General features: G+C 41.5%; 1 protein-coding gene across 4 annotated transcripts in view; it reads right to left on the bottom strand.

The window, feature by feature from the left end:
• Positions 1-15,094, bottom strand: part of MAD1L1 (mitotic arrest deficient 1 like 1) — a 563,294-nt gene that overhangs the window by 500,283 nt on the left and 47,917 nt on the right. For all 4 annotated transcript variants that reach the window (XM_048868281.2, XM_048868284.2, XM_048868285.2 and 1 more), the window contains exon 10: positions 8,873-8,959. In XM_048868281.2, the coding sequence (XP_048724238.1) occupies positions 8,873-8,959 (87 nt within the window). The remainder of the gene's footprint in view (positions 1-8,872; positions 8,960-15,094) is intronic.

The following is a 15,094-nucleotide window of genomic DNA, read 5'->3' as shown; positions in this document are numbered from 1 at the left end:
GAGAAATTCTGGAAGGTTTACAGTGTTAGCCAATATTATATATAGCACATATGTTTTTGTGTAACTACTAATTTTATTCATGTTCAGCTTTTCACCAAATGCTTTTTACTTAGGTTAAGCTGTTTAATGAAGGAAAGATGTGAAGTACTGTAATTTCAGTTTTAGGTACAGACACAGAACAAGGACAAGACAAAATTTGGTTGACGTTTGTTGACCTGCACCACGCTATAACTTGTGAAGTAGGTCTCTAAGGTTTTGCTGACTTCTGGAACAGTCAAAACAAGATAATCAACTGGTTACAAACTTTGTCATGTTTACTGAAGGTCTATGCAAGCCTAGTAAAGAATCTTGAAAAACATGTCGAAGATAATAAGAAGTAATGCTCAGAAATGGTGAAAACCCTCAACCCTAGCATATACAGAGGTAGAGTGCAGCTCAGATTCTGAGTCAGTTGGCCAGCTGTACTATCATCTCCCGAGAAGTGGTAACATATTGATCTTCCTTTCTGTGCCATGCTGTTCTAATCTTTGACTAATAAACTAGAATTCATAAAGTTGAGTAAGCCTAACTATTTGTCACCTCTTGTTATTGAACTGAATCCAACCATAACATTAGGTTTCTGCAGTCGGTGGCTCAGTTTCTTGGGCTACTGGCCTGTTTTCTCAGCCCAGTAAGGATTAAACACCAGGCCTGGAGAGTCTGTTCCCCTGGCATCTATCCCGGTAAAAGCCATGGCACCAGAGAACTTCTGGACCAGTGAAGAGTTTGGGACTGAGAGGCAAAGCAGGCCTGAGGCCGCCTGGTATGCTGCCAGCATGGAGACGGTTAGTGCTGGTGCCGATGTCATCAGTACTGGACTCAACAGATGCCCCATGGCCAGAACTGGAATCAACAGTATGGGCTCTTGCTGGTCTCGTCACAGTACCAGGGACTAATTGGACAGGCCTGCTCCATCCCATGTGCTGGAGGGAGTACAGTGCCGGACAACACTTCTCTGAGAAGATGAGGAGGAGTCTCCCTGAGCCCTGGAATGTACCAACTTGTTTTATGGGACCTTTTTCTCACCGCATCAGGAGGAGGAATGACCCCTCTTCATCTTCAGGGAAACATCAGAACCTGAGTATGGAGTGGGTTCACTTGCCAGATCTGAAGGCGACTGTTGATCACAAGAGGGCCTCAGTGCTAAAACAGGCCTCTAGCCTGCTCTAGAAGGTGCTGCTTTATTCCCAAGTCTCTTGCCACCTGAGTCTTCTTTCTGAATGACATGCAGATGGGGCACTACTCTTTAATGTATCCCTTGCCAAGACACAGCAAGTATCTCATGTGAGGGTTACTGTTGGGCACAGCACCCTTATATGATGGACAATGCTTGAACCCTGGTGAGGGTATGACATAGAGCAGCAAACTAACACTGAACTAAACCTAAGATACTACTTCTACTACTACGAACAAGGAAAATTGAGACCAAAAGTGTGAGGTGAAGACACCACACCGACTCTGTCCATGCGCAATGAGAAGGAACTGAAGGGGTCGAATTGGTGCCGCCCTTATATGGCCAGGGGAAGGGCTAGGGCTGCAGGCCATGAGCACTGCCCTTCCAGGTACTGCTAGGCAAAGTTGTCCTGCTCCGGTGAGCTGGGTGTGCGCACACCTACATGGAATACACAACTGCTTCTACTCAAAGAAGAACATTTGATGCATTTGTCAGTGTTCACATACCTCTTTCCCAGTAAACCGTTCTCAGACCACAAAGCACTTCATGAGTCTCTTGTAGTAAAAATATGCAGAAATAATTTCCCAAGAAGTAGGTCTGACATCAGGAGGACAGTAGGTAAAACTCCTATTTAAAAGATCCAAACAATAGAAGGATAGACCTCGTAATGGAAGGCTTCTCTAAACTCACTACCAGCATGTCTACCTGAAACCTTCAGTTCCAGGAAAAGAGGAGACCAAGGCAAACCTGCAGCAAAATATTTGAAGTCTGTGGCTTAAGACCTGCCAATGACCAGGTCTATTCAAAGAGGACAGTGAGTCTGCAAATCTTTATGCTCAGACCTTTCAAGTACTGAGCTTTTCTCCAAAGCAACTCATCTCCTTAGCTACTTGGGCTACCTTCTTTTCTAGCACTTTCTTTGTGTCAAGGTTGCAGCAACACATGCCCTGACACTTGTTTATAAACACACAAGATTGCTGCGCAACATATGAAGAGGAGATTTATTAGCATTTCTCTGACACTCATCACCATAGCATGTGAGCAACCAATTGAGTTTATAAAAATATGGTTGGGAACAAGCAGAGTGGAAAAAGTTTAATGGTTGGCTGAACTCACTAAGAAGAGTAAGGTACAAGCAGCAGGAAGTATTAAGTCTAAGATCTTTCTCTCTCCATCTCCTGGAGATGACATGCGTGGGAACTCATCACAGCACATGCTTACGGCGGAAGCCAGCCATGACTGACATGTTTCTAGAACATTAATTTTGTACTCGGAAGGAGCGAAAGAAAAGAGAAGGAGCTAATCACAGTAGCTAAATGGGCCTAGTAATTAAACTTGTTTCTTTCATTATCTACACAGTGCTCCTCCTAAGTAAGGCCAATTTCTCATAGGCTACATCTCATCAAGCTATCCAAGTGATCCCAAAGCAGTCTTCATTATCCTCTGTTCCTCTAAGCCTTTGGATTGTTATCTTTATTCTACAGTTACCCAGGCTCCACAATACCTCCTGCTGCTGCCGCCTAAAGTATAATTTACTCTATTTACACAACTCACAGCAACACGCTCCAAAACAGCGGTGAGATTCCATCATGCGCTATTAATGGCACTTTCTGCTACATTAATCAGCAGTGCTGAAGTAGTTTTTTTGCTGCAGTTAATGTGCCCAGTGGAAGAGTGGCAGCGACCCTCTCCTCCTCCTCACCAGCACTATAGGAGGAATTTTCCTCTCCTACCTAGCAAATGTTAGCAACCTCCGAGAGACTCCATACAATTCAGACACAAGCAAAAAACCAACCCACAGTCAAAAGAAATTGACTTAAATTTACAGATCAGGAAATTCTGGCCTATGGTTGTGTCTCAAGTGCCCCAATTTGCTTAGGTAGTGTCATATATATGATTTGCATCATCACCTATTCTCTACAGTTCCCTGAAATACTGACATACAAGTAACACTAAGCACTGGCTGTGCCTACACTCCCAACAGCCAGAAAAATCAACGCTAAGCCAGAGCTGTAATGTTACGATAATGTAACCTTTTATGGTACAATGGCCTTTTATTATTTTTTTAATAATGGAAACACTAGCACCACAGGAGCACTATACAACTAAAGGGATAGAAATTCAAGGGAAGTGTTAAGTGAAATTGGTTTTGTCTATTCATTCCTCACAGATGCAATATGCTGTTGTGTACACATTTTACCCATGTCTTCTCCCCTCCTCTCCAGACGCCTCTTTCTAGATCTCCCAGGACAAACTGAACAAAAACAGGCTCCATAGAGAGCTAAATCTGCTCTCCAGTTCTGCAGGAAAGATGTGATTGTGTGTCGCAAATTACCCCCGTTCCATCATTTCCATGCCTGGTTTGTTTTCTGAAGCCCAGTCCTGCTCATACTCAACTACATTAGCAATCAAATCTTCTCCATTAAGGAAACTGGGGGCTGTTTGTTAGACTGCAGGATGAATAACAGATTGAAAAAATGTCTACAATAATCAGAATACAGGAAAGGTGGGAGGAGGTTCCCCCAATCAAAATAAAATACCAGTAAAAATTACACTATGAGGATCAGGAAAATGATACCAGTATTGTAAAAGCTCACACAAGCCATTCCATAAAACTCAACCACCACTAACAGCACCTTCACCAAACATATCCAGACCTAATGAATATGCAGTAAAAATCGTTTGGAGAGTGCTGCCATCCTGGAAGTGGGATGTTGCTGATCAGTTAATTATTAAAGCCCTTTCTTACACCACTGATACTAAAGAGCAAAAGAGACACACTAATGAGGAATAAGTCCACGAGCAGGTAATATCATCACTAACCTCACCTTACACTTAACCCTCTTCTGTCAGCCATCAGGTCTCTCACCATAACAATATGGAAATTGGGCTTATAAGTGACTTCCTGCTCCACTACCCAAAAAGAGATTAAAATGCTGACTCCTGGTCATGATTTTCCTAAGTAAGCCATCATCTTTGAAAACTCGTGGCGAACCGGGGAAGTCCCGGATGACTGGAAAAAGGCTAATGTAGTGCCAATCTTTAAAAAAGGGAAGAAGGAGGATCCTGGGAACTACAGGCCAGTCAGCCTCACCTCAGTCCCCGGAAAAATCATGGAGCAGGTCCTCAAAGAATCAATCCTGAAGCACTTACAAGAGAGGAAAGTGATCAGGAACAGTCAGCATGGATTCACCAAGGGAAGGTCATGCCTGACTAATCTAATCGCCTTCTATAATGAGATTACTGGTTCTGTGGATGAAGGGAAAGCAGTGGATGTATTGTATCTTGACTTTAGCAAAGCTTTTGACACTGTCTCCCACAGTATTCTTGTCAGCAAGTTAAAGAAGTACGGGCTGGATGAATGCACTATAAGGTGGGTAGAAAGCTGGCTAGATTGTCGGGCTCAACGGGTAGTGATCAATGGCTCCATGTCTAGTTGGCAGCCGATGTCAAGTGGAGTGCCCCAGGGGTCGGTCCTGGGGCCGGTTTTGTTCAATATCTTCATAAATGATCTGGAGGATGGTGTGGATTGCACTCTCAGCAAATTTGCGGATGATACTAAACTGGGAGGAGTGGTAGATACGCTGGAGGGCAGGGATAGGATACAGAGGGACCTAGACAAATTGGAGGATTGGGCCAAAAGAAATCTGATGAGGTTCAATAAGGATAAGTGCAGGGTCCTGCACTTAGGACGGAAGAACCCAATGCACAGCTACAGACTAGGGACCGAATGGCTAGGCAGCAGTTCTGCGGAAAAGGACCTAGGGGTGACAGTGGACGAGAAGCTGGATATGAGTCAGCAGTGTGCCCTTGTTGCCAAGAAGGCCAATGGCATTTTGGGATGTATAAGTAGGGGCATAACCAGCAGATCGAGGGACGTGATCGTCCCCTTCTATTCGACATTGGTGAGGCCTCATCTGGAGTACTGTGTCCAGTTTTGGGCCCCACACTACAAGAAGGATGTGGAAAAATTGGAGAGAGTCCAGCGAAGGGCAACAAAAATGATTAGGGGTCTGGAACACATGACTTATGAGGAGAGGCTGAGGGAACTGGGATTGTTTAGTCTGCAGAAGAGAAGAATGAGGGGGGATTTGATAGCTGCTTTCAACTACCTGAGAGGTGGCTCCAGAGAGGATGGTTCTAGACTATTCTCAGTGGTGGAAGAGGACAGGACAAGGAGTAATGGTCTCAAGTTGCAGTGGGGGAGGTTTAGGTTGGATATTAGGAAAAACTTTTTCACTAGGAGGGTGGTGAAACACTGGAATGCATTGCCTAGGGAGGTGGTGGAATCTCCTTCCTTAGAAGTTTTTAAGGTCAGGCTTGACAAAGCCCTGGCTGGGATGATTTAATTGGGGATGGGTCCTGCTTTTGAGCAGGGGGTTGGACTAGATGACCTCCTGAGCTCCCTTCCAACCCTGATATTCTATGATTCTAAGTATCCAGGTAGTAGAGATTCTAAAATCATTCTCTTAGCAACTATTGAGAAAACTCATCAAAGCTCTTTGGAGCAGGGACCCTGCCTTCCTTTATGTTTTTGCAGTGCATAGGCCCATACATATGCAGGTAACACATCTGTCAGCAGGCTCAACCCTATGACCTTCAGTACCAAAAGCCCAAGACCCTACCACTAAACCTAAAAGGAGAATTACTTTAGTAGTAGTATGCATCCAATGAAGTGAGCTGTAGCTCACGAAAGCTTATGCTCTAATAAATTTTTAGTCTCCAAGATGCCACAAGTACTCCTTTTCTTTTTACTTTAGTAGTGAGATAGTAGAAGGCTGTATAATTGTTGGGACCAACCACTAGAGGGAGTCATGATCACACACACTAGGCCATTGTATTACATAGGCTCATTTTGGACACTACAGGAAACAAATAAAAGAATAGATAAATCAGCTGATGCTGGATATGGTTCAAGGAAAAAAGAAAAATCATATTTACTTTCTTTAAAAGCACTTTACTGTCAGAGACTCAAGATTCTCTCCTGGGAACTTTCAAATAATCTGTAATGGAAGATTTTAGAATGTACCTGATTGCCTATACTTTAAGACAGAATAAAATATTAGACAGAAGAAAGGAGAACTTGTCAGTTTTAGAAACTGAACTCACAGGATTGCGTCTTAGAAGATTTTAAAAGTTTTAATATGAGCCAGTTTTTACTGCCTGTTTCATTTGAAGGCGCCTTTGAAAATCAAAAAGTAATTTTGATCATGTTTTTGTTTTTAAGTTAAATTGATCCAGTTGTGACCAGCATGAACAGGCACTTCCAACGGGCTGTTTTCTCAACAAAAAGATTCCTCCTGGCAATTAATAAATTCATTAACAAAATCATTTTTTCTGGCAGGCGGTGAGCAGCAGCCTCCAAAATCAATAACTGTTAAACATTACCACCACCACTTTTATTTTTTATTTTGGTCATTTGTTTTTGTTTTTTAAAAGATATCAAACTGGTTTTCCCCTTTAAGCCTCTTGACAACAAACCATGAACCAATTTATCTGGCTGCATCCAGGGGATTTTACCCTGGGCTAACAATTTTAACAACTGGCTAAACAGTTTCAGTAGCACTTAAAGAGTATTTATACTAAGCTTTTATTGCCCTGCTTGAATCCTGCATGTCATTAGTAAGGGAGGGCACAGACAATGATCATCCCCTGAACCAGAATCTACCAGACACTTCAGGAGGCATGTTAGTGAAAGTGGCCTGAGATTAACAGAGGATGTTTAACCACTGCTGAACTACAGAATATTTGACCGCTGTGTTTTCAACATGTTTATGCTGAAAGTGGAAATGTTGTACATTGCTGTTGCTTGGACATGTCAGCCAACACCTTGGCAACGCAGAAAGCCACAAACCCAAAAAACCTTTTAGATACTTGTTGTGGTATTGCTTCTAACAAGGACAGACACGTAGATTCAAGGAAATGCCGTGGCTTGGGAAACAGGAGAGAGAGTGCACATGGGTTGAGGGCGAGAGCACACTCTACAGCAGAATCACATTTCCTTCTCGCAATGAGCAGCCATGGTTAATAATATTGCCACCTGTAATCATCTCAGCCTGCGAAGTAAACAGATACAGCGTGGCAAACAAACTCAGTTCCCTTATGAAACACCGAAGTATAGTAACTTTAAAGGTTGTACTGCATCAAAATATACTTTTCTAATCTTGGCTGTAGCAGTAACGGTATAGTCAGCAGGTCTCTGGAGAGGGTCCAAGAACAAAGGACTCAGTCATTACTTAGTTTGTAAGCTCTTTGGGAAATGGACCATATTTTTATTCTGTGTTTGTACAGTGTCTAGATCAATCAGGTCCTGGTCCATGATTGTGGCTCCTTACAAAATAAATCATAATCCCAACAGAAGAGTTCAATCAATTATAAGAAGTCATCGCAGGCCCACTACTGAATGAGGTATATTTCTCATAGGTTAAGTCTGCGTGGGATGCCAGGATCAAGATGACAACTTCTGCAATTCCAAAGTTAAAGCAAACTCCTTCCCTTCACGCCATATCTCCAGGAAAGGTTATACAAAACAAAAAACATAACCTCTCCTTTTTCTGGGCGTCTGAAGCAAAATATACAATTCATACCTTTTGATGTAGATGATCTATCCAGATAGGGAGTCAAACTGAGAGTTACTTCAAGGAACCAGATCTTAAAGTATTTCCTGCAGAAATCCCAGGATATTGGTCCTCAGGCCAACCTGGTTTGACCAGACTCGGTAACCAAAAAAAGCAGAATTGACATGTTCCCCTCAAACCAGTTCTACATATTCAGGTGCAAGAAGCAGTGTTGGATCTTCTGGGAGCTCTACAGTTCAAACTCTGAACATTGTCACTTAGAACCTGGACTAAACCAAACTTAAATCAGAGGTCTAACAGTGATTAGCGCACAAGACAACTTGTTGCAAAATGCAGCAGATGCACTGATTATATCTCCCTCGTTCCCACACCAGTGTAAAATACCACAGTGACTATAGAGTCCAGTTATGGTGGCAGAGTCTGGATAATTTTATACCAGCTATATCATGGCAACAAATTAGCTTGCAAAAAACACTCCCAACCCCAAATTCAGCAAGAGGGCCGAAGGTGCAGTAACCCAGGCTCCTCTGAATGTCTAAGAGTAGCCTACTATCAGAATGCCACTAGCTGAAGCCAGAAATTCAAAGTCTTCTCCCATCACCTGTCAAGTCAAATTTCCAAGTCTTTGAAGTGCTCTTTTCTACTAGCCTAATCAAAGTCACACGGACCCAAGGATTTTTAATCTTCCTCTACATTCAGGGGACTAGTCTGTTTAGCTGTAATATCACTTTTAAAAGTGAAAAGGGTTGGGAAACCAGCTCACATTCCATTTGCACCCTGAAATCATTTCAGCCTCGGAAGTAAGCATGGATAAAAGTGCTCCACACATTTCTACATCTCCAATCCCCAAGACCTTTCCAAAAAATCTATGGTGTTTCTTTAAGTCACAGTCACAAATGTAACCTTCACCACCAGCATAGTAAAGATAATAACGATACAGAAGATTTCTGGGAGGCAGTAGGACAAAATGAAGAGCAGCAAGTACAAAAAGTATCTGGGACTGCAGCCTTTTATTTTCTCTTTACTTGTATTAAAAGTAACAAATTCCTGCAACACAACATTCTTTGTTGGCAGCACCTACCTGTTTGTGATGGTAGAGTTCTGCTCTTTCAGCACAAGCTCCCTCTGTTGCAGGGCAACAATCTGCCTTGAGAGATCATCAGGGGTCCTAAACAAAACAATAATGGAAAGAGTTAACGAACAGAGACATGCCAGTGGCTGAACAATTAAGTCCCAGGCATGACCATATAAAAATAATGACAGAAAGGCAGACAAGATTGTTGCTATAGGCTGAGGCTGCCACAGTCCATTACAACAGCTGAACTATCACAGGTTTGTATATTGTCAAGCACACACAGCCAGTTGTATTTATTCAGACATCAAGTCCCTGCTGTTCTCTAATCCGCCCCCTTCCAATGAAGAGGGCATCAGCTCCATCACACCATATCAAGCCTTAAGGGTCTAAGAGACCACATTTCCTATCCTAAGCTAGTTACGTTTCCCCGCTTGAGAAGAGCGTTTGCCAAAAAGTGCATTGCAATTATCTCTGCCCATACCAAATGCCACAGAACAGGTCCTTCCATTTAGATGGCCAATGAGCACGTATGCTATAGGAAAGTGCATACTATAAAGAGAGTCGTCTTATACCACAGTGGAAGTAGATGGTGTACACTGACTTTATACCAGAAACAGTCTCAAGACCTAGAATTTACTTGACAGTGTTGCCAAACCGACTAAACGTTCAAGATAGCCAAAGACTGCAGATTCTACTTGGTTTACTTTTTAAAACTCAAGCAAGTAAAGGAATTTCAATTCCTGACTAAAAAAAGAGACAGAAAATGAATCTTTGAGCCTGCACACAGAGGTTTTGATACACTGAGCAGCACTGCCCTCTGCTGGATGGAACACGTCAGGCTAGTTCACATACCTGAGCTTGAAGAGAAGAGAGACAATTTTTAACACGTCTAGTAAGCATTTGTTTTTGGAGTTAAAGGCTTTGCACCTATTTCCAGTGCTGCATGCTGAAGAGTCACAGGGTAACAGATGTGAGTAAATGGTGGAGAGCCAACTTCACTTGCTCCCATAATCTGAAGGAAAACAGATTTAATAGCAAAGACTACTTTTCCTCTAGCTTGATGAGTCATTTGCTATTCAGTTCTCTAATTTCCAATCTGCAGAAACCAGGCTTCAGCCTCTGGGACTCTTGATCCAATTCACAAGAAATGCTGATTCTCTTTCCCCACTGTCTACCTAGAAAGTCCTGGGCTGGGGTGGGAATAAACAGAAAAAAGATATGACAGGGGAATTATAATTGACAAGGGGAATTTGCCTTCATACAAACCAATTATCCTCTCCTTTCCACTACCTCCTCTATCACTTAGTGGTGATTCCATAACAGTACTCACTAGACTGAGTAGACATGAACCCCTGCCATTTGACAGGGATATAATCTTTTGAAACCCTGGCTCATGTCTTGTAACTAAGGCCAGGAGATAAACAGTCTCTTACCAGAACTCCTACGTGTCACACATATTACATGGTGCCAGAAGTAAACTGTATCTCTGGCAAAAATTGAACAAATTAAGCCATCTGAATCTCCCAGCTTGGAAGGGAATGAGGCAGAGAACCCAGGAGGGATGGGGAATAGCATCACTTCCAAGATTTAGTGGGAGCAAGGAGCAGTGCAGAGAAATCAAGAGAGACAGAAATCTTCCAGATGCACATATGTGGCAGGTTCAGAGACACTGAAGATCTAAATTCATTCCAGTGGCAGCGTAAGAGGGGAAGGGAGGGGAACCAAGAAAGATGAGCCTGTAAACCTACAGATTAAGGCTGTGTCTACTCTAGGGATTTCAGCCATCAGTGACAGGCCTCCAGTGTAAACCCCTACACTGTAGACAGGCAAAAATGCTGTAAGCCACTATTTGTACCCCTGCCTGATACTGGGATAAGTTGCGTCCATGCAAATCCCCCTAATAGCAGATTTGCCTGCCTGCAGTAGATGTTTCCACTGGCATAGTTACACTGGTGGCTATATATCCAGGATAAATCACCACTGTAATCTAAACTTGTCTATTCAAACATTTCATGAATTCATACCCTGCAAAAATGTCACCTGGGAAAGACAGTTTCGAGAAACCAGGTGCAAAGTGAGACTATTGATCATTATGGATCTTTGTATGGAAGCTAAGACATTCAAATTTAAACAATTAAAAAGATGGACCAATTAGAGTGCAAATTATTTGGTATGTTACATGCAAAAAAATGATGTGGAAAATATAGTATGTGATCAAGTAATTATAGATTATCATAACACATACACACAGGGAAGATGAATCACATTTGTAAAGGCAACCTTCATTCTGGAATTTTCTAATTTTTGAATGCCTGCCTTTGTAATCTTAATGTTCTTTTTAATGTTAGGAGAGGCAGGGTGTGTGTGTGTGTGTGTGTGTTCTGTAATATACTGTTTTTTTATAGAAAGCTAACTGAAAATCAGAAATATCATGTTGGCCATATTGCATTTGTATTAGCAAAGTTCATTCATTCATAGATTTTAAGGCAAGAAGGGACCATTAGATCCTATCAGCTAACCTCTTGGATAACTCGGGACACAGAATTTCATCCAAGTACTCCTGTCCAAGCACAAAAACTTTGTGACCTTTAGATCTTCAACACAGCTCCTGTCTCAATCTCCTCACCAGCTCATCACCCTTCTCTATTTCAGACAAGCTGCATCTCTTTCTGTGCTGCCTTGGCACCAGCAGAGGGAGCATTAAAAGACTAGGAGACTAGACCATCTCCTGGCTCTCAGTCCTGGTGCCCAGTACTAGAGCAGCCCCAACAATTAAGAGGAGCAATTATAGGGAAAATTCTGCTCAGCCCTGGGATGGAGCATGCTCTGTGAGGAAGGTGCACGCTCAGGCTGGTCAACACAGAGCTGTAAGTGGATGAAGTATTCTCAGTGCAGGCAGAATCCTCAGAGAATTTAGCTGCCAAATGCTAACAAGTCAGTGCACCATGTGTGAACTACAACACTCAGAGGCTTACAACTCATCCAAATGTGGGCAGATTTTCACAAGAATGGCAACAGGTAAATCCCTGACAGCAGGGTGACCACTGCTGCCAAATTCTGAGTTGCTGCGCCAAATTACTAAAACTTCTCAGTGAATCAGTTTTAAGAATTTTTAACATGAACAAAAGTTCCCTAATTTCATTCTGAGAAATGCCTGAAATATTTTTGCTGAAACTTAAAAAAAATTCAGCTGTAGGCAGACTCCCAGCATGGAAGATATCAGTTAAAGTTTGGCAAAACTTATAAGCAACTGCAAAACAAGGTCTTTTAATGGAAAGTGGTCAGAAAATCAATGATGTTCAGAGAGAGCAACTGCCAACAGATTTCCAATCAGAGGCCAAATCATCCTCCTCTGTCACAAGGTTCAGGTCAACAATCTAACCTCCAACCTCATTTTATTAATTGGCAGCTTTGGGGTTTGTGGTTATTTTTGGTTGACGTGTTTTACTAGCATTTGATTTAAAAGAAGGAGTGTGCAGATTGACAATGAAGTTAATAGAGATTACCTTCTGCCATGCAACAGGGGTATTAGCTTTCTAGAAACTAAACCATATGATGGGGTCCAGGAAGTAAAACCAGTCTCTTGCAAGTAATCATCTATGTCACACCTTTATTACAGATTCCAAAAAACTATTCACATCAAAATCCCAGCCAGGTCACATAAGGTGCCTTCTAGGTCATCAAAGCCAAACTCCGCACACTTTTCCCACTTTGCTTTTTAAACATACGCACATGCAGTGAAACTAAACCAGCCCAGCTTTGGTACTGAACAGGGCAGGTCAGAGTCTACATTTCACTCTACTAACAATGGACCTTCACTGATATAAAATGGTCCTCTCTCTTCAGAGGTTTATGGAAATAGTGGTGAATGAAAAGATGGCAAGTACTTGTCAGCATCCCAGTACACACTGAACGCTCCTGCATTTGTTTGCCTCAAGCCTTTTCATTAGCCTCACTGAACATACCACCACCCAGTAACTATAACAGTTCATACCAGTGATTATTAGAGAATTAACCAGATCATTTTTAAAGGACCTGCCTTGTAAAACTAGCAACCAACCTCATATCCATATTTTCCCAGCACCCATCGCTACTTCAAAGAAGTTAAAGCATCTAGCGTTTTTCTCCACTTTATCCCCAATATTTCCCAGGCATGCATATGGAACAGGCCTTTCCTCACATTGTGTAACATGTACCCAGTGCAAACTCATGGACAAGGATTTTTCACAGTATAATGGAGAACTCAGACCTGAGCTTCCACAATGCAAGTTTGATTGAATTGCACAACTATACACACAGACTTAGTGACCTGATTTTGGGGTGCAAGGTTGTTAGGTATTTACTCGTCCTCTAAATGACTATAAAAATGGACAGAAGGGCAAATGAAAAAACACAAAGCAGCTTCGGTATTTGAATTCCAGTCATTCAACTCCTGTCTGACTCTCTTGAGCAAAATGCAAGGAGCTGAAATCTGGATACTGCTTTTCCCTCTCAGAGATCAAATCTCCTTCTGCAATAAACCTCAAAGCAAAATCCTCCTTTTCAGTATCTGGGAAGCAATAACCAAACAGTCAGGAGCATTTGATACCAATTTAGAAACAAGGTTTTTGCCCTAAGGTACAAATTAGCCCAGCAAGGCTTAGAGCTGGAGTAAGGAAGTCAAGAGACAAAATTACACTTAACCAAAGCACTCAGATTTTCTTTGAAATACAGAAAATTTGAAAAGGAGCAATTTAATAATGATAAAAAAAATCCACGACTGCTCAAATGAAGTGAAAAATTAAACTGAATAGGATGCCCATCCAAGCTACTCTGCTTTAGTCAGTGAGCTTTCAGACTACCATTGGTAAACATTATGCCAAGAATTTCTTCATCCACTCAACTGGAATTTTGTAGAAAATTGCCAGAAAGTTTCTCCATTGTGCTGTCTTAGTTAAGAGGCTATTAGCATTTCTGTTATAAACTCCAATACTTTGGCATTTAGAACTAGCTGGTTTTAAAAGCATTAAGCTGAGACTCAGTAAACAGCCTAGACGCTAACCTTTTTTGGTTAAAAAAAGTAAAATTGGATAAAAATGTTTCTTCATTTAAAATTTATTAGAACATCCACATCTTATTGCAGGTGTTTCAAAGCCATATACCAAAGGGAAAAGATTTGACTTGAGCTAGATCTTTGAAGTTACTCTTTAGCTATGGACGTGCAAAGCAAAAATAAGACTAAATTGTTAAAAAAAAATTGGGCTATTGTGTTTTGAGGATTGAGGCCTTTTAGATTTTTTGTTCTTAAATAAGCTATTGAAGCTACCAAGATATTTACATTTGTATAATACTGTGCATTCCATTTAGAAGAATCACTGATATAAGAATCAACCACATATAGTGATCAAAACCACTGGGACAAAATCATTCCTATACTAACTAAAATACACTGCTTATAAGAATCAAATCATCTGGGATGGATGTGATTCTTGTAAAAGCAGTGCACTGTACTAAAATGCTCTAAGTAGCAATTTTTGCTTATGCATAACTGCTTTAAAGTCTCTTCATGCAAGATTTCTGCATATTGCTTTAACTCTGCAGGACTACAGACACACACTGTGGGTTCTGCAACTCAGCTAATTTAAAGTCATGTTGAATTGAAGCAAGGCATGCCCAAACTTTTGGGACAAAACTTTATTTTAATCTATTTTTTAAAGAAACCACTTCCATAAGGTCCTATAAAACAGTGACTATTCAACAGACTAGAACAGTTATGGACAAAAGATAGTCACTGAACACTTGTTAACAAAAATAAAATGTTAGGAACAGATTACCCAGGCACTACCGCTTCTCTTTGTCAAACCCCCAAATCCTGATAATGCTCTCACCCCTTAAAGGCACTTGCAAAATAAAAAAGGTTTGGTTTGTGCCCTTTTCTGCTTCTTTCTGATGTTAAGGCATCATGAAAGGATTTCCAGCCCTACCAAAAAAAACAAAAACAAAAAAAAGTTTTTCCTCTACTTTTACATTTTGAAATCCAGATTCCTTCCCGTCTGGAAAACTGTGACCATGTCTACACTATAGTGTATGTGTGTCCTACACAGACCGATGGATTTTTATGTCAATGTAGTTAATCTGCTTCGACAAGCAGCGGCAGCTCAGTTGACAGAAGAAGGCTTCTGTTGACCTAGCTGTGTCTATACTGGGAAATGAGGTCGACCTACCTACCTACGGCACGGAGGGCATAAA

Source organism: Caretta caretta, chromosome 10, assembly GCF_965140235.1.
Source record: "Caretta caretta isolate rCarCar2 chromosome 10, rCarCar1.hap1, whole genome shotgun sequence".
In the NCBI taxonomy this organism is placed as follows: Eukaryota; Metazoa; Chordata; order Testudines; family Cheloniidae; genus Caretta; species Caretta caretta.
The sequence above is the reverse complement of the archived record's forward strand: the minus strand, read 5'-3'. Positions and strand labels throughout refer to the sequence as shown.